At 44.1% G+C, this 20,384-nt stretch overlaps 1 protein-coding gene across 2 annotated transcripts in view; it reads right to left on the reverse strand.

The window, feature by feature from the left end:
* The window catches only part of NALCN (sodium leak channel, non-selective), a 759,765-nt gene that overhangs the window by 666,296 nt on the left and 73,085 nt on the right, over nt 1-20,384 (reverse strand). For both annotated transcript variants that reach the window (XM_044284936.1, XM_044284935.1), the window contains 2 exons: nt 7,343-7,471; nt 4,680-4,862 (listed from right to left, as the gene is read on the reverse strand). In XM_044284936.1, coding sequence (XP_044140871.1) covers nt 4,680-4,862; nt 7,343-7,450 — 291 coding nt within the window. In that variant the 5' untranslated portion in view covers nt 7,451-7,471. The remainder of the gene's footprint in view (nt 1-4,679; nt 4,863-7,342; nt 7,472-20,384) is intronic.

Here is a 20,384-nt window from a genome sequence, read left to right on the forward strand (position 1 = left end):
ACTTCAGCACAGCCCGGGGTAAACGTCAGCAGGCCATTCTGAAACTCATATGTTTGGGGGACAGGCCCCACACCGCACAGGAGTTGTGGCGGGGTATAGAACAACAGACCGACGAGTGGTTGCTGCCGGTGAGCCTCAAGCCCGGCCTGGTGGTGTGTGATAATGGGCGAAATCTCGTTGCAGCTCTGGGACTAGCCAATTTGACGCACATCCCTTGCTTGGCGCATGTGCTGAATTTGGTGGTGCAGAAGTTCATTCACAACTACCCCGACATGTCAGAGCTGCTGCATAAAGTGCGGGCCGTCTGTTCGCGCTTCCGGCGTTCACATCCTGCCGCTGCTCGCCTGTCTGCGCTACAGCGTAACTTCGGCCTTCCCGCTCACCGCCTCATATGCGACGTGCCCACCAGGTGGAACTCCACCTTGCACATGCTGGACAGACTGTGCGAGCAGCAGCAGGCCATAGTGGAGTTTCAGCTGCAGCACGCACGGGTCAGTCGCACTACAGAACAGCACCACTTCACCACCAATGACTGGGCCTCCATGCGAGACCTGTGTGCCCTGTTGCGCTGTTTCGAGTACTCCACCAACATGGCCAGTGGCGATGACACCGTTATCAGCGTTACAATACCACTTCTATGTCTCCTTGAGAAAACACTTAGGGCGATGATGGAACAGGAGGTGGCCCAGGAGGAGGAGGAGGAGGATGAGGAAGAGGGGTCATTTTTAGCACTTTCAGGCCAGTCTCTTCGAAGTGACTCAGAGGGAGGTTTTTTGCAACAGCAGAGGCCAGGTACAAATGTGGCCAGCCAGGGCCCACTACTGGAGGACGAGGAGGACGAGGATGAGGAGGAGGTGGAGGAGGATGAGGATGAAGCATGGTCACAGCGGGGTGGCACCCAACGCAGCTCGGGTCCATCACTGGTGCGTGGCTGGGGGGAAAGGCAGGACGATGACGATACGCCTCCCACAGAGGACAGCTTGTCCTTACCCCTGGGCAGCCTGGCACACATGAGCGACTACATGCTGCAGTGCCTGCGCAACGACAGCAGAGTTGCCCACATTTTAACCTGTGCGGACTACTGGGTTGCCACCCTGCTGGATCCACGCTACAAAGACAATGTGCCCACCTTACTTCCTGCACTGGAGCGTGATAGGAAGATGCGCGAGTACAAGCGCACGTTGGTAGACGCGCTACTGAGAGCATTCCCAAATGTCACAGGGGAACAAGTGGAAGCCCAAGGCCAAGGCAGAGGAGGAGCAAGAGGTCGCCAAGGCAGCTGTGTCACGGCCAGCTCCTCTGAGGGCAGGGTTAGCATGGCAGAGATGTGGAAAACTTTTGTCAACACGCCACAGCTAACTGCACCACCACCTGATACGCAACGTGTTAGCAGGAGGCAACATTTCACTAACATGGTGGAACAGTACGTGTGCACACCCCTCCACGTACTGACTGATGGTTCGGCCCCATTCAACTTCTGGGTCTCTAAATTGTCCACGTGGCCAGAGCTAGCCTTTTATGCCTTGGAGGTGCTGGCCTGCCCGGCAGCCAGCGTTTTGTCTGAACGTGTATTCAGCACGGCAGGGGGCGTCATTACAGACAAACGCAGCCGCCTGTCTACAGCCAATGTGGACAAGCTGACGTTCATAAAAATGAACCAGGCATGGATCCCACAGGACCTGTCCGTCCCTTGTCCAGATTAGACATTAACTACCTCCCCATAACCATATATTATTGGACTCCAGGGCACTTCCTCATTCAATCCTATTTTTATTTTCATTTTACCATTATATTGCGATGCTACCCAAAGTTGAATGAACCTCTCCTCTGCCTGTGTGCTAGGCCTAAATATATGCCAATGGACTGTTGCAGTGGTGGCTGACATGAAGCCTGATTCTCTGCTATGACATGCAGACTAATTCTCTGCTGACATGAAGCCAGATTGTCTGTTACGGGACCTCTCTCCTCTGCCTGGGTGCTGGGCCTAAATTTATGACAATGGACTGTTGCAGTGGTGGCTGACGTGAAGCCTGATTCTCTGCTATGACATGCAGACTGATTCTCTGCTGACATGAAGCCAGATCCTCTGTTACGGGACCTCTCTCCTCTGCCTGGGTGCTGGGCCTGAATATATGCCAATGGACTGTTGCAGTGGTGGGTGACGTGAAGCCTCATTCTCTGCTATGACATGCAGACTAATTCTCTGCTGACATGAAGCCAGATTGTCTGTTACGGGACCTTTCTCCTCTGCCTGGGTTCTGGGCCTAAATTTATGAAAATTGACTCTTACAGTGGTGGGTGACGTGAAGCCTGATTCTCTGCTATGATATGAAGACTGATTCTCTGCTGACATGAAGCCAGATTGTCTGTTACGGGACCTTTCTCCTCTGCCTGGGTTCTGGGCCTAAATTTATGAAAATTGACTCTTACAGTGGTGGGTGACGTGAAGCCTGATTCTCTGCTATGATATGAAGACTGATTCTCTGCTGACATGAAGCCAGATTGTCTGTTACGGGACCTTTCTCCTCTGCCTGGGTTCTGGGCCTAAATTTATGAAAATTGACTCTTACAGTGGTGGGTGACGTGAAGCCTGATTCTCTGCTATGATATGAAGACTGATTCTCTGCTGACATGAAGCCAGATTGTCTGTTACGGGACCTTTCTCCTCTGCCTGGGTTCTGGGCCTAAATTTATGAAAATTGACTCTTACAGTGGTGGGTGACGTGAAGCCTGATTCTCTGCTATGATATGAAGACTGATTCTCTGCTGACATGAAGCCAGATTGTCTGTTACGGGACCTTTCTCCTCTGCCTGGGTTCTGGGCCTAAATTTATGAAAATTGACTCTTACAGTGGTGGGTGACGTGAAGCCTGATTCTCTGCTATGATATGAAGACTGATTCTCTGCTGACATGAAGCCAGATTGTCTGTTACGGGACCTTTCTCCTCTGCCTGGGTTCTGGGCCTAAATTTATGAAAATTGACTCTTACAGTGGTGGGTGACGTGAAGCCTGATTCTCTGCTATGATATGAAGACTGATTCTCTGCTGACATGAAGACAGATTCTCTGTTACGGGACCTCTCTCCTCTGCCTGTGTGTGTGCTGGGCCTAAATATATGCCAATGGACTGTTGCAGTGGTGGCTGACGTGAAGCCTCATTCTCTGCTATGACATGCAGACTAATTCTCTGCTGACATGAAGACAGATTCTCTGTTACGGGACCTCTCTCCTCTGCCTGTGTGTGTGCTGGGCCTAAATATATGCCAATGGACTGTTGCAGTGGTGGCTGACGTGAAGCCTCATTCTCTGCTATGACATGCAGACTAATTCTCTGCTGACATGAAGACAGATTCTCTGTTACGGGACCTCTCTCCTCTGCCTGTGTGTGTGCTGGGCCTAAATATATGCCAATGGACTGTTGCAGTGGTGGCTGACGTGAAGCCTCATTCTCTGCTATGACATGCAGACTAATTCTCTGCTGACATGAAGCCAGATTGTCTGTTACGGGACCTCTCTCCTCTGCCTGTGTGTGTGCTGGGCCTAAATATATGCCAATGGACTGTTGCAGTGGTGGCTGACGTGAAGCCTCATTCTCTGCTATGACATGCAGACTAATTCTCTGCTGACATGAAGACAGATTCTCTGTTACGGGACCTCCCTCCTCTGCCTGGGTGCTGGGCCTAAATATATGCCAATGGACTGTTGCAGTGGTGGCTGACGTGAAGCCTCATTCTCTGCTATGACATGCAGACTAATTCTCTGCTGACATGAAGACAGATTCTCTGTTACGGGACCTCTCTCCTCTGCCTGGGTGCCGGGGCCTAAATATCTGAGAATGGACTGTTCCAGTGGTGGGTGACGGGAAGCCAGATTCTCTGCTATGGAACCTCTCTCCAATTGATTTTGGTTAATTTTTATTTATTTAATTTTTATTTTAATTCATTTCCCTATCCACATTTGTTTGCAGGGGATTTACCTACATGTTGCTGCCTTTTGCAGCCCTCTAGCTCTTTCCTGGGCTGTTTTACAGCCTTTTTAGTGCCGAAAAGTTCGGGTCCCCATTGACTTCAATGGGGTTCGGGTTCGGGACGAAGTTCGGATCGGGTTCGGATCCCGAACCCGAACATTTCCGGGATGTTCGGCCGAACTTCTCGAACCCGAACATCCAGGTGTTCGCTCAACTCTAGCCAGGAGTTATCTCTTTTCTTATTTTTGTATTTTAGCCAATGGAACAATGCCATGAGCCTCAGGGGGGATTCCACCTCTGATGTACATATATACTGCTTAACTTCCTGTGATAAATGAGAACTGCTTTGACCCTTGCCTGGTGTCAGTGTGAGTTCTTCCATGCATGTAAAATTCTAGGATTACTACTAATTTGGAGCAGTAGAGCAAATGGAATTGGCCCTGATTGAGGGAATCTTTAACATTACTATTTTATAAAGACTGTAAAATATAAAACATAGCATTTCTTTTGTGTTCCTTTTGTAAAAAAAAAAAATAATAATTAGAAAGTAGACCGATAAGATAAGAAAGCTACGATACAAACGACTAAATTTAGCTTTCCACATATTGCACTTACATTGCAGATTATGTCCTTGGATCCAACGAACATCTGAACTGTGAAGGGAAAGGCATCAAAAACATCATGCTATGTAATTACGTAATGTTCATCTCACCTTGACAATTCCTCGGATGTGCATTTTTGCAATCATCTCTGCAGTGTAAAGGAACATCAATAGGGTATCAAGGGCAATTGTCACATACTGAAGAGGAGGATAATGTTCAAAGGTCTTTGGGGTGTTCATACAAACGGAAATGACACTGATAATTGCACAAATGCGTAGTAATGAGTGCACCCACTGAAAAAGAGAGAACAGTGTAAGATAATTGTCCTAATGTGAACAGTTAACTCTACAATGACAAGTATGATTTAAATCATGCACACACTATTGTGTACAATATCTTTTCGTAGTACTAGAAGTTTTCTCAACAGTGCATGGAACTATGAGTGACAGTGGAATTAAAATCCCAAAATAAGAAAATCTTTACTGTAATACATGTTAAAGGGACTGCGCAAGTTAATTAAAAACTCGTCAAAAGTGGCATCCATACAACACATGTCACTGCTGCAGCCAATCCTTGGTCTCAGGGATCTTGTGCTATATACCACCGAGGCCCTTTATTGGCTGCAGCAATCAGGTGCCGTAAACGGCTATGTGACCACTGCAGCTGTAGTCACACAGACACTGCAAGAAGGAACTGAACTGTGGTGTTTAAAGTGATGGGGTGAAAGTGAAAATCCGGAGATGCCGAATGGAAGCACGGAACGGAACACTACAGAGTGCTTCCTGGGGTTCCATTCCGTGCCTCCGCACCACAAAAAGATAGAACTTGCTCTATCTTTTTGCGGAACGGAGGGATCGCGTACGCATTCAAGTAAATGGGTCAACTCAGGGCCGTCTTTAATATTGATTGGACCCTGGGCAAAAATTTACTTGGGCCCCCTGGATCCCGCCTTCCCACACCTTAGCAGGCAATCACGCCCTCCACCACAACACACACACAAAAAATCCACACATCTGGTGGAGTACAGTGAATGACTGTAAATACTTCCAGTTCTGAAGACTCCAGCGGCTCAGGATCAGTGCTCTGGGCAGCTGGGCTCAGGCTGGAAGTGGGCACCGCTCTGCAGGAAGGAGACCAGGGCTCGGCTCACCCTAGTGTTACAGTGCACCCCAGCACCCCACAGTATGCAGTATAGCACCCTATAGTATACAGCACCACACAGTATGCAGCATAGCACCCCACACTATACAGTACCCCACAGTATATTGTAGAGCAGTATAGCAGCCCACAGTATACAGCACCCCACAGTATACAACACCTCACAGTATACAACACCTCACTGTATACAACACCCCAAACTATACACGATACAGCCCCCCACACTATACAGTACAGCAGTATAGCACTCCACACTATACCGCACCCACAGTATACAGACCCCCACAGTATACAGTACAGCAGTATAGCACTCCACAATATACAGCCCCCCACACTATACAGGCCCCCCCACACTATACAGGACCCCCACACTATACAGGCCCCCACACAGTATACAGGCACCCACACAGTATACAGCCCCCCTACACAGTATACAGCCCCCCCCCACACAGAATACAGCCCACCACACAGTATACAGCCCACCACAGTATACAGGCCCCCCACACAGTATACAGCCCCCCCACAGTATACAGCCCCCCCACACAGTATACAGCCCACCACACAGTATACAGCCCACCACACAGTATACAGGCCCCCACACAGTATACAGGCCCCCACACAGTATACAGCCCACCACACAGTATACAGCCCCCACAGTATACAGGCCCCCCACAGTATACAGCCCCACACAGTATACAGCCCACCACACAGCATACAGTCCCACACAATATACAGCCCCCCACAGTATACAGGCCCCCACACAATAAACAGCATCCCACTATACAGTAGTTTACAGTATATTAACATAACAGCCCCTGTCACCTTTTTCTGATGTAATCTTCACACAAAAAAGCTCCACAGTTAACTTCTGCAACACTCCTGATAGGACCTGCGATGACCTCATAGCCATGTGACCAGTAATTGCTAGGTTACTGGTCACATGGTGATGATGTCATTAAGGTCCTAGATCACAACGTTAAAGTACACAGACATCTTGACACCCGGGGCAGTAGCTAGCAGGGCTCAAGAACATCAATCTTCAGAACATCAATCCCAAGCCCGAACTTCTGTGAAGAAGTTCGGGTTTGGGTACCAAACATGCGCGATTTTTCTCACGCGAGTGCAAAACGCATTACAATGTTTTGCACTCGCGCGGAAAAATCGCGCATTTTCCCGCAAAAGCAGGGCAAAAAACATGACGCCCGTGTGAAAGAGGCCTTAGTGGTATTTTTTGCACATGCAGTGTTTGGTGATTTTGTTGCAGTAAAAACTCTAGTTCCAGATGTCAGTTGAAAGTTTTTTGCCTAGTGCTTTTTTTTGTCTAATTGGGGAATTTTTGGGCCTCTCTTTTTTTTTTTATGCAGCATGATGAAACTTTTGTAATTTTTTTAATCTCTTTCTCTATAGAGGAAAAAACACCTAAAAACAAAAAATGCCATTCACACATCTGTTTTCCAAAAACCGCCACATAACGCGCCTAAAAGACTGCAAGTGTATGAAAAAAACACACGCGTTCTATGGTGCTTTTTGCCACTGAACTTGCCAGAAAAAATAAATGTGTGGAAGAGCACTTACAAATCTATAAGGCACACAAAGACAAAAGAAGAAAACTTACTGGTTTGTTGATCCACAGGATATCAGCATTATCAGAGAGTGATTCATCAGGGCCGAAATCTGTAACCGGCTGAGCCTCTACTCTTGAGCTTTGCTTTCGCTTCAGCATACTATTATCGCTTTTGGTTTTCTGTAAATGGAAAAAATGAGAGAAAATTTGCACCTAATAAGAAATGGATGAAGCACACATGCCATAACATCCCGAGAATAGCAAGACGTAAATGTGTAATATGATTAATCATTTCATGTCATAGACACAATGTTTTATTTTTTTTAGCGCTTCAATAGTTACAGAAGTTACCTTTACATGTACCTTTTCTACTATCTGGGCAAAGTTAGGTTACCTGCACCTGCTGAGGATTATGCACAGTTTCTCATGTGGGAAAAATAATACAGTACCAGCAAAGTGTATGAGATTTCACAAATTTCATGTACACTTTGCAGCACATCAATTCTTTGCGTGGTTCTTTTGTAAAGATTTCACCACTTCCAATGCAAGGGTGAGATCTGTGGCAAAATCTCATCAAATCCCCACCAAAAAACAAAAGTAACACATGTGGGTTTTTTTTGTGAGGATTTGGTAAAGAAAGACACAGAAATCTGCATGGAAATGCATGCATAACTGCACACATTGCTTTTTTGATAGCTATACGTGGATTCAAAAGGTATGGGATATACAGCATAAAGGAAGTACTTTGAATGCTGGATTCACGTCTTGCTTTGTCTAAAAAAAGTGCTTTAAAAACTGCCACAAAAACATTTTTTTCTTTTTTTTTTATTAAACTAAGAGCTTCTTTATAGGGGAAAAAGATTCCACAACAAAAGTGTAATTCACATGTCTGAAGATGTGGATTTTATATAATTTTTAAACAAAACAAAAAAAAACTTAAACAAAACACCACGTACCAAATTAATTCATGCATGAGCCGTACGGGCAGACACACACACACACACACACACACACACACATACACATACACATACTGGCTTTGGCCCGAAAGACTTCATTAAAAGCTGCCACAAAAACTGTGGGGGACATTTATCAAGAACAGCAGATTACATACTGGCCTTAATCTCTCCACTACTTGCCTTAGATGCACCACAATCATTAAGAGGTGCATGCCACTTAAAGGAAGCCTGTCACCTAATTTGCACCAATTTAACTAAGAGCACTGCCCCACAGAAGATTGCAGACACATTCCAGATATCCCACTTTGTGCCTTTATTCCATGTCCAGGAAAAGCACTTTTATTCTGCTAGAAAACAGCTCCCAAGTGCCCAGCTGAAAGTGAAAGTGAAAGCAGCTTTCACTCCTGACTCGATTTCTAACAGCTATATCTCCTGATAAAGTGCATATAATGCTATGATCCTGGTATAGTTTGAAAGGTTGGAATGCCAACTTCCAAACAAGGCCAGGTTCTATTTCTAGTGGCTACCGATCCAAAGATATTAGAAACTACAGCAGCCCTCCCCTCGTCTGGTTCGCTTTGGGCAATTTCAGCAGCAGAGCTGGGTACTTGGGAGCTGTTTTCCAGCAAAATAAAAGTATTTTTCCTGGACATAAAAATAATAAAGGCACAAAGTGCACACAGGTATGTTTGGGATGTGTATGCAATCTTCTATGGGGCAGTGCTCTTAGTTATATTGGTGAAAAACAGGTGACAGACTCCCTTTAATATTTGCAGTGGATCTGTGCAGGTCTGTGTGCCAAAGCAGAGGTTTATAAGAGCGAGGGAGCTGGTGTAGATTTTCACTATAATGTATGCCAGTTTTCTCTTGTAGATTATAATAAATATGATGGACAGCCTACTGTGGCTGCTGACCACTTTCAAAAGTGGTGAGCCTTGGCGTCTTATAGTCCGAAAAATACAGTCATTTATATGCAGTCTAGTAGGGGGTATGTAATAAGATGTGAGCCACTCTCTACTAGGATTTATATATTTAAAAGAGAAACAAAATAAAATGTAATACAACAATTTCACATAGGACGCAAATGAAAAAAGTGTTTTCTCTGAAGCAGCTATTAAAGAAGTTAGCTTTCTATACACAGTGCTTGTGGACATCTAAGACTGGAGCCAATCTGTTACTGTTTCATCCTGCTTATTAGCATGATAAATATGGATTTTCTTCATGGCCTCCGCTTTGCTTAATATATTCTTTGTTCGGTTGTATGGGGGTCATTTTATGTTGAGTGTATAGTATATATGCAAGACTGGTTAGATTTGATTGTACAGATATGCATCTAGATGTTTATGACTTAAAATACTGTCACTTGAAAGTTTGAATTTCCTGTCCAGCAAACGAAAACTATGATCTCTTGGAACTGGTTATGCGAAGGAAGGATGTAGCAAACCTTTCCTGATTAGGCCCCTTTCACAGGCCTAAGGCCACTTTCAGACAAGCGTGGTCATGCTCCGGACTCGCAGCGCAGCACCCGTCCTGACCTCCGAGCACTGACGGGATCGCATAACATTATATTGATTTATGATGCTATATAACCCTTACAGTTCTGGAATGTATTGGATAAAACTGACAGCATTATGTCAGGGTTATCCAATACATTGCAGACCTCTAAGGGTTACACAGCATCATAAATCAATATAATGCTATGCAATCCCGTCAGTGCTGGAAGTTTAGGACTGGTGCTGCGATGTGAGTACGGATCGTGACACTGGCTCGTCTAAAAGCGGCCTAAGTCTTTTTTGAGCAAGAGGAGAATTTGATCTTAACACAAGAGAATGTTCACTAGTATAAAATCTGATCCTTTTAATTAAACAGCATTTTACATGGGCCAATGCTCGTTCCTGATCATGTAAACATTCTGCTGATCATTTGAAAAACTAGCAAGTGCTGGTTTGTCTGGTTAGCGCATCTTATATGCAGCACCTGAAATCATTTGTCACATCATCCCATGTAAAGGGATGCTGCCAACATATGAAAACTATATAGGGTCAAATGATTGCATTACTGATCGTTTGCCCCCATACTAAAGATAACTACTGCATGAAAAGATGGGCAACCAGTGCCAATCAACATGCTATTACTTGATGCCAGACAGGATACTTGCCTGTGTGAAAGGACCCTAAGAAAGATGTATGAGAGAGCAGATCTGAATACTGGAAGTGATGTGAAAAAGGGTCAACATATGAACTGACTTGTAAGTCATATATTCCCTCCTAGTTTACGATTATCTTGCAGTAGACTCTTATCACATGATGTGTACATTAAGTACATTTTAAAGCATTAAAAGGGTAATCTTATATGTGACAATTGGGGCATATCGCTAGTATTTGCCCCCATTGTCTGATAGGTGCGGGTCCCACCTCTGGGACCTACACCAAGAATGGAGCTGTGAAGGTGGTGGCTGGAGGACCCTGGGTTTTCTGGGGTCTGGCCACCACCAAGAGCTCTCCTTGTAGTAGTGAATGGGAGCGCACCGCGCTTGCGCGGCCACCGCTCCCATTCATTTCTATGGGGCCGACATAAATAGCCAAGCCATAGCTCGGCTATTCTCGGTGGCCTCACAGGAATGAATGTAGGGCGGCCCAGGTGCTTTTAATTAGCAGGAGTCTGCATAAGGGTATAAATTCCTTCCTCTTAGTTGGAGTTCCTGAGAGAATGTGATAAGGTGAGTTCCACACCTGTTTACATGGTGCAGTACTGCACGGCGGCCATTGTTTCTTTGGTGCTGTGCTGGTGGGTTGGTGGGGCCCAGTGCCAGGGAGGCTTTGCCAGACAGCGAGGGCGTTGTTTGACTGCTGGGTCTCGCTGCCTGCTTGTGCGCTGCTACTGCGTCGGTGGTCGCAGTGCAGCGCTGCGCCAAATTTAGAATAGGGTCCCATTCAAAGAGGCAACCTTGTCACGGTGAGTGGGCCTATGCTTTTTGATCAAATTGTATACTAATTCCTCATGTACAGCATGCAGAATAGGGGTAGGTATACGACTACCGATCAATTGCTCTGAGAAGCAATGTTAATTATGCTGAGAAGCAGTTATTAGATAAATGCTAAGTATTGAGGATGTGCGATCCAGTTATTTTTCTTATATTTTATGTGGAACCATGCTTGCTTGTTTCCTGTTTTATGATTATGAATTAGTAGAAAAAAATAAAATTACATTCTGTCAACTCTACAGCTGCAACAGTGTAATCTACATTGCCACAAAGCAATCTCAATAGTTTTGCTTTTAGATTTTTCTTTTTATTGGAAGACTTTGATATATAACGGATATGGCTTTTTATGGACAACAGGATTATATATTACTAGTTATTTATGTGTATATTTGACAACTCAAATTATATTACAACGGCTGCATTTATGACTAATTGTTGCACTGACAGATCAAATGTACCAGACTTATTTGTATGCTCTTTATAAACTGCTCATACTGAAGGTAAAATTTAACAATTGAAAAGTTTTGTGAACTAATATTCGTAAAAGTCAACTGAAAGCTTCAGTCTGCCGAGAATGGGAATTGCCAAGATAGAAAATTTCAGTTGTGGTTATCCAAAACATCCCTTTCTTCCCAGAATTCCAGAGGAGCATGAATGGCCTGTAAGTCTCCTCACACCAATTAAGGTGCTCTCACCCCAAGGAGAGATAGTACCCCCCAAATCCTGACAGGCTTCTCACCCAGTTAGGCCAGTACTCTCTGCTCTAATGAGGGGTCTGCAGATGAGATGCTGGCTTATTTAATATTCGAGTCATGTCTCAAGGCTTATTTTAACAGCTCAACATTGACTTAGAGTGTAGCTCACTTACATTCTGGTGGCATTAGAGGCAGAGCTTGTTAAGAGCTCATTTGCAACCCTTTCTTCCTAGAATTCCAGAGGAGCATGTATGGCCCATAAGTCTACTCACGCCGATTAAGGCGCTCTCGCCCCAAGGAGAGATAGTTTAGTGTACGGGGGGTACTAAGTCATGTATATGGCATGATTAGTTGTATTTGGACTCTTTTTCGTCACTTAGCACAAGCCAAAAGGAATCTTTTTTTTTTTTTACTGCCCCCCTGAACAGTGAGTTTGTCCTCTTGTATTGCTGTAGAGATCTTTGACATTGTGAGCGATCATTATCTTATAAGTGTGGTTGGCATTATACTGTAAAACTGGAATTACAGTTAGTATTCTATAGGTTGTCTTACACATTGTGTTGGGGTGCAGAAACTCCAAAATGCCATGATGCCATGCTAAAGTATGTTTTTATATAGAAGTATACAGTAAGCATATACTCTAAGACTGAAATGTCAGATATATTGTAATGCTATACAATATTGTTAGATGGAAAAATGGAGCACATCCCCTACTTAAAATGATGTACTGCTGACAGATGATTATTTATATTTGCACACAAAATATGCTATCGGCCAGCAGGTGAACATTTTCTCATTTGTTTGCTATTCTCTGGGCATCTATACATGGGCCGATGGTCGGGATTCATTCGCCCGATCAGCTGCCCATGGAAAAGACCCTTCAGCTGCAATACCAGATATAGGCAATTTACTAGAGCTGTGCAGTTTATGGAAGAAACAAATACAAAAAAAAACATTTTTTTTCTAAACTCAAACATTTCTCAACTGTGCTGGTATGTCTGCTTTAACAAATACTTGCAAAGGGACATGTCCCTACATATGATCAGTGCTGACATTGTCAAGCTGTGTAGTGACATAGTCTTTGACAAGAGAAATGATGATGTCATTTGTCAATTTATTCATATATTTGCAGGAGTATAACAGAGTAACAGCATAATGAAGAGTTGTAAGAAAATATGCACCAACATTGACATTTTATGTGGATCACACGTATTTTCTAAAACATTCATGGCCGGAGAGATAACCGATTAAGGACTTTTTTGTGACTGAGAGTTTATTTTGGCAAGCTCAACTGATGTTCCACTACAGCCAGAACACACAATTGTGCTTGTTTATATGGCTGTGTTTGCAGTTTGTCTTCTCAGTACAATTTATTTAAAAAATGGAGCGAAGGGCCACATTTTAGGAGCCATAATATAATAATATATGCCACTGGTGAAAGAGTAACCTGGAGGGTATAAAAAACGCTAAGAAAATAGAGTAACCTATTCAGTTATATTGTATATCATATCGTTTTTCATATGCTACAGGAGGAATCAGAGACTGTATATTTAAAAGGTTAGAATATCTTATCTGACAGATTAAACCGTTATGTAGTACAGTATTTCATTATCGTCATGATTTCTATTTTCTAATGTCAAATGACTTTTCTCAAAATGAACATTGGGCTAATATGAATTTACTAATGTATTCAGTTAAAATAAAAAAAGTTTTGAAAGCGTAGAAAGGTCTGGAAATACAAAAGAAAAAGAAAATGTAAATGACATAGTAATAATAACAACCTCATTTTGAACCTCTAGCTCTAGAGATTGCTATAAACTAGGCTAGAGAAAGAAATTAGATGTAAGCAATCTGGATCCCCCCAGCAGTTGTGCCAGTTGAAATAGAGGCAATTCCAGTAATAACAGTATACTGTATTACCAAATTGCTGTGGGAATGTGTCATTAGAAAATGACCTATTCTTTAAATAACGTTTTTATGCTAAACACATTTTTTAAGAATTTTTGGTTCATTTAAAATTTTCCATTAAAATTGATATTTTAGCAGATTGATATATCGTTTTATGGGAAAAGACTTAGTATAATCTACAAACCGGATTCCCAAAAAGTTGGGGCATGCAATGATGTGGAGATGGCAAATGTCAATATTTTATTTGTAATAGAACGTAGATGACAGATGAAACGTTTAATCCGAGTAAATGTATCATTTTAAAGGAAAAATACGTTGATTCAAATTTTCACGGTGTCAACAAATCCCCCAAAAAGTTGGGACAAGTAGCAATAAGAGGCTGGAAAAAGTAAATTTGAGCATAACGAAGAGCTGGAAGACCAATTAACACTAATTAGGTCAATTGGCAACATGATTGGGTATAAAAAGAGCTTCTCAGAGTGGCAGTGTCTCTCAGAAGCCAAGATGGGTAGAGGATCACCAATTCCCACAATGTTGCACAGAAAGGTAATGGAGCAATATCCGAAAGGTGTTACCCAGCAAAAAATTGCAAAGACTTTGCATCTATCATCATCAACTGTGCATAACATCACCCGAAGATTCAGAGAATCTGGAACAATCTCTGTGCGTAAGGGTCAAGGCCGTAAAACCATACTGGATGCCCATGATCTCCGGGCCCTTAAACGACACTGCACCACAAACAGGAATGCTACTGTAAAGGAAATCACAGAATGGGCTCAGGAATACTTCCAGAAACCATTGTCAGTGAACACAATCCACCGTGCCATCCGCCGTTGCCAGCTGAAACTCTACAGTGCAAAGAAGAAGCCATTTTTAAGCAAGATCCACAAGCTCAGGCGTTTTCACTGGGCCAGGGATCATTTAAAATGGAGTGTGGCAAAATGGAAGACTGTTCTGTGGTCAGACGAGTCACGATTCAAAGTTCTTTTTGGAAATCTGGGACGCCTTGTCAAAGAGGACAAGGACAACCCAAGTTGTTATCAACGCTCAGTTCAGAAGCCTGCATCTCTGATGGTATGGGGTTGCATGAGTGCGTGTGGCATGGGCAGCTTGCATGTCTGTCTGGAAAGGCACCATCAATGCAGAAAAATATATTCAGGTTCTAGAACAACATATGCTCCCATCCAGACGTCATCTCTTTCAGGGAAGACCCTGCATTTTTCAACAAGATAATGCCAGACCACATTCTGCATCAATCACAACATCATGGCTGCGTAGGAGAAGGATCCGGGTACTGAAATGGCCAGTCTGCAGTCCAGATCTTTCACCTATAGAGAACATTTGGCGCATCATAAAGAGGAAGGTGCAACAAAGAAAGCCCAAGACGATTGAACAGTTAGAGGCCTGTATTACACAAGAATGGGAGAGCATTCCTATTTCTAAACTTGAGAAACTGGTCTCCTCGGTCCCCAGACGTCTGTTGAGTGTTGTAAGAAGAAGGGGAGATGCCACACAGTGGTGAAAATGGCCTTGTCCCAACTTTTGGGGGATTTGTTGACACCATGAAATTCTGATACAACATATTTTTCCCTTAAAATGGTACATTTTCTCAGTTTAAACTTTTGTTCCGTGATTTATGTTCTATTCTGAATAAAATATTAGAAGTTGGCACCTCCACATCATTGCATTTAGTTTTTATTCACGATTTGTATAGTGTCCCAACTTTTTTGGAATCCGGTTTGTATATTTCATTCATTTATATTCCTGCCCGTTCTGGTCTTTGAAGTCAGGGAGACGGTCCTAGCAGTGACTGACAGCCTTCCCTCTATGACTGTATACACAGATAGCTGTCAATCATTCATAGGACCGCCTCCTTGAAAAGCCCCAAATAAACAGGAATTTAAAGGGCATCTCTCAGCAGATTTGTTCCTATGAAACTGGTTGACCTGTTGTATGTGTGCTTGGCAGCTGAAGACATCTGTGTTGGTCTCATGTTCATATGTGCCCACATTGCTGATTAAAAAAAAAAATGATATGCAAATGAGTCTCTGGGAGAAATGGGGGTGTTGCCGTAATACCTGGAGGCTCTTCTCTCCTTGCAATTGCAGTGCCCTCTGCACTTTGACAGGGCCCAGGAAAAAAAATGTCATCAAACCCGGTCCTGACTTCTCCAAAAGTCAAAAAAGCAGAGGATGTGGCAGTTGCAGAGAGAGCAGAGCCTCTAGGTGTACATATGAACATGGGACCAACACAGATGCCTTCAGCTGCCAAGAGCATATGTAACAGGTCAGCCAGTTTCATAGGGACAAATCTGCTGACAGATGCTCTTTAAATGAATGAGATACAGGTTATACTGAATCTTTTCCTTCAAAACTATATATCATTCTGCTCAGCTTCTCCTTCTCTACAACATGCTGCTTGCATATTATTCACATTTTCATGGTGACAGGTTTCCTTACAAAATGAGATGTCACCACGCTGGGAGCATCGGATCTAGATGCCGCTAGTAAGGAGCCACTGTCCCTGCGTGTTCAAGTGGATGATTTTTATTTTATTTTTATCCCGGAAAGGACACTTTTTTAACACAGTATACCTGTTTTTACTGAATGTTAAACAGGTGCACACCTACCTAATCATCTGTTAAAAATGGGCCCATTGATTTAAATGGGGTCCATCTGTTCGCAAAAATGGCCAAAAATGGGACATGTCCTATTTTCTGATGGCCATTATTTACTGGCTTTGAAAAACGGCCATGTGAGTAGCCCCATAGACTGCAATGGTTCTAAAAAAATCGCTGCGACTGCTCTTAACAAGAAAAAACTACCGTCTTTCACATTCCTGTAAATAAGGCCTTAGGTCTTAACCACTTCAGCCCCGCTAGCTGAAACCCCCTTCATGACCAGGCCACTTTTTACACTTCTGCACTACACTACTTTCACCGTTTATCGCTCGGTCATGCAACTTACCACCCAAATGAATTTTACCTCCTTTTCTTCTCACTAATAGAGCTCTCATTTGGTGGTATTTTATTGCTGCTGACATTTTTACTTTTTTTGTTATTAATAAAATGTAACGATTTTTTTGCAAACAAATGACATTTTTCACTTTCAGCTGTAAAATTTAGCAAAAAAAACGACATCCATATATACATTTTTCGCCAAATTTATTGTTCTACATGTCTTTGATAAAAAAAAATGTTTGGGCAAAAAAAAAAAAAATGGTTTGGGTAAAAGTTATAGCGTTTACACACTATGGTACAAAAATGTGAATTTCCGCTTTTTGAAACAGCTCTGACTTTCTGAGCACCTGTCATGATTCCTGAGGTTCTACAATGCCCAAACAGTAGAAAAACCCCACAAATGACCCCATTTTGGAAAGTAGACACCCTAAGGTATTCACTGATGGGGATAGTGAGTTCATAAAACTTTTTATTTTTTGTCACAAGTTAGCGGAAAATGATGATTTTTTATTTATTTTTTTCCTTACAAAGTCTCATATTCCACTAACTTGCGACAAAAACTAAAAAAATTCTAGGAACTCGCCATGCCCCTCACGGAATACCTTGGGGTGTCTTCTTTCCAAAATGGGGTCACTTGTGGCGTAGTTATACTGCCCTGGCAATTTAGGGGCCCATATGTGTGAGAAGTACTTTGCAATCAAAATGTGTAAAAAATGGCCTGCGAAATTTGAAAGGTGCACTTTGGAATATGTGCCCCTTTGACCACCTTGGCAGCAAAAAAGTGTCACACATGTGGTATCGCCGTACTCAGGGGAAGTTGGGGAATGTGTTTTGGGGTGCCATTTTACATATACCCATGCTGGGTGAGAAAAATATCTTGGTCAAATGCCAACTTTGTATAAAAAAATGGGAAAAGTTGTCTTTTGCCAAGATATTTCTCTCACCCAGCATGGTTATATGTAAAATGACACCCCAAAACACATTCCCCAACTTCTCCTGAGTACGGCCATACCAGATGTGTGACACTTTTTTGCAGCCTAGGTGGGCAAAGGGACCCACATTCCAAAGTGCACCTTTCGGATTTCACCGGTCATTTTTTACAGATTTTGATTGCAAAGTACTTCTCACACATACGGGCCCCTAAATTGCCAGGGCAGTATAACTACGCCACAAGTGACCCCATTTTGGAAAGAAGACACCCCAAGGTATTCCGTGAGGGGCATGGCGAGTTCCTAGAATTTTTTATTTTTTGTCGCAAGTTAGTGGAATATGAGACATTGTAAGGAAAAAAAAAATATAAAAATCATAATTTTCCGCTAACTTGTGACAAAAAATAAAAAATTCTAGGAACTCGCCATGCCCCTCACGGAATACCTTGGGGTGTCTTCTTTCCAAAATGGGGTCACTTGTAGCGAGCACCAGAAGGGCAGTTGAAGCTGGTACAGTGGCACGTGCAGTAGTGACCCCGTCGCAGCCACCGCAAAGACGTGCACGTAGAGCCCCTAGAATCCTTGAGGTGCTGGCAAACCCTGATTGGCAGTCCCCAACTTCAGCCGCACCTGTAGTTCCCCCTTTCACCGCCCAGTCTGGAGTTCGGGTTGAGACAGCTCAGATCGGTTCGGCCCTGGGATTTTTTGAGCTGTTCTTGACTGCGGAGCACTTAGACTTAGTTGTGGCAGAGACAAACCGGTATGCCACACAATTTATAACCGCTAACCCGGGAAGCTTTTATGCCCAGCCTTTCCGGTGGAAACCAGTCCAAGTTTCCGAAATTAAAACTTTTTGGGGCCTTCTCCTCAACATGGGTCTAACTAAAAAGCATGAATTGCGGTCATATTGGTCCACGAACCCAATTCATCACATGCCCATGTTCTCTGCTGCTATGTCCAGGACACGATTTGAGACCATCCTGCGTTTCCTGCACTTTAGTGATAACAGCACCTCCCGTCCCGGAGGCCACCCTGCTTTTGACCGGCTCCACAAAATTCGGCCCCTCATAGACCATTTCAACCTAAAATTTGCAGATATGTATACCCCAGAGCAAAACATCTGCGTAGACGAGTCCCTGATACATTTTACCGGGCGCCTTGACTTCAAACAATACATCCCAAGCAAGCGCGCCCGGTATGGGGTCAAATTGTATAAGCTCTGTGAAAGGGCCACAGGCTATACCCACAAATTTCGTGTCTATGAGGGAAAAGATCAGACCCTGGAGCCGGTCGGTTGCCCTGACTACCTGGGGAGCAGTGGGAAGATAGTCTGGGACTTGGTGTCACCTTTATTCGGCAAGGGGTACCATCTTTATGTGGACAATTTCTACACAAGTGTGGCCCTCTTTAGGCATTTGTTTCTAGAACGGATTGGCGCCTGTGGTACCGCGCGAACTAGTCGCGCGGGCTTCCCCCAACGGCTCGTTAGCACCCGTCTTGCTAGGGGGCAGAGGACCGCACTGTGTAACGAAGAACTGCTCGCGGTGAAATGGAGAGACAAGCGTGACGTTTACATGCTCTCCTCCATTCACGCAGACACGACAATACAAATTGAGCGAGCAACCCGTGTCATTGAAAAGCCCCTCTCAGTCCACGACTATAACCTTCACATGGGAGGGGTGGACTTCAATGACCAGATGTTGTCTCCGTATTTAGTTTCCCGCAGAACCAGACGCAGGTATAAGAAGGTGTCTGTATATTTAATTCAATTGGCTCTGTATAATAGTTTTGTTCTCTACAGTAAGGCTGGGAGAACTGGATCCTTCCTCAAATTTCAGGAAGAGATCATCGAGAACCTCCTGTACCTAGGAGGTTCCATGGCCCCATCCACCAGTGTAGTTAGCCGTCTACACGAGCAACATTTCCCCAATGTCGTTGCTGGTACCTCAACCCAACCGTCACCCCGAAAAAGATGTGTCTGTAGCAGGAGTGGAATAAGGCGTGACACCCGCTATTTCTGTCCTGACTGTCCTGACCACCCTGCCCTATGCTTAGGGGAGTGTTTCCGGAAGTACCACACACAGGTACACCTAGCATAGGGATCATCTCACCAGGACAGGCACACAGGGCTATTAGGGCCCATTCACTCACACAGCTGCTGCAAACGTCTCCTTTCACCTGGGACAAAGTGCATAACGCTCTACGGCAGTGCTGGTACTAGGTCCAGGAAGGGCTGGGCTGCTGGTGTATGCCTCACCACGTAATCCGACAGCACCAGCCCCACTCTGCTGCTCTTGAAGCGGATCCTGCGCAACCTGCGGTCTAGCGACACGGGGCTGGGTACGCCTGGTGCTATCAGGGACCTCAGCCTCCTCGTCCGAACTTTGGGTCAGAGAGCCACTGCTTTCTACAGTTCATATTCTGACCCGCTAGATTCATCAGATGAGGGTTCCCATTCCTCAACCGACTGGGTCAGAAGCCTGTAGGCCTCTTCAGAAGAATACCCCCTGTTTGACATGTGGGCAACTAAATTTAGGGGTATTCCCTGAGACTACCCAAGAAAAAAAAGCAAGCCTGTCTTACAAATGGGAGGTCGCTGCGGTTGATAAAAAATATCAAAACTGATTTTTTTATCGCCGCAGCGCGTGTAAAGTGAATGT

This window comes from Bufo gargarizans, chromosome 3 (assembly GCF_014858855.1).
Source record: "Bufo gargarizans isolate SCDJY-AF-19 chromosome 3, ASM1485885v1, whole genome shotgun sequence".
NCBI lineage: Eukaryota > Metazoa > Chordata > Amphibia > Anura > Bufonidae > Bufo > Bufo gargarizans.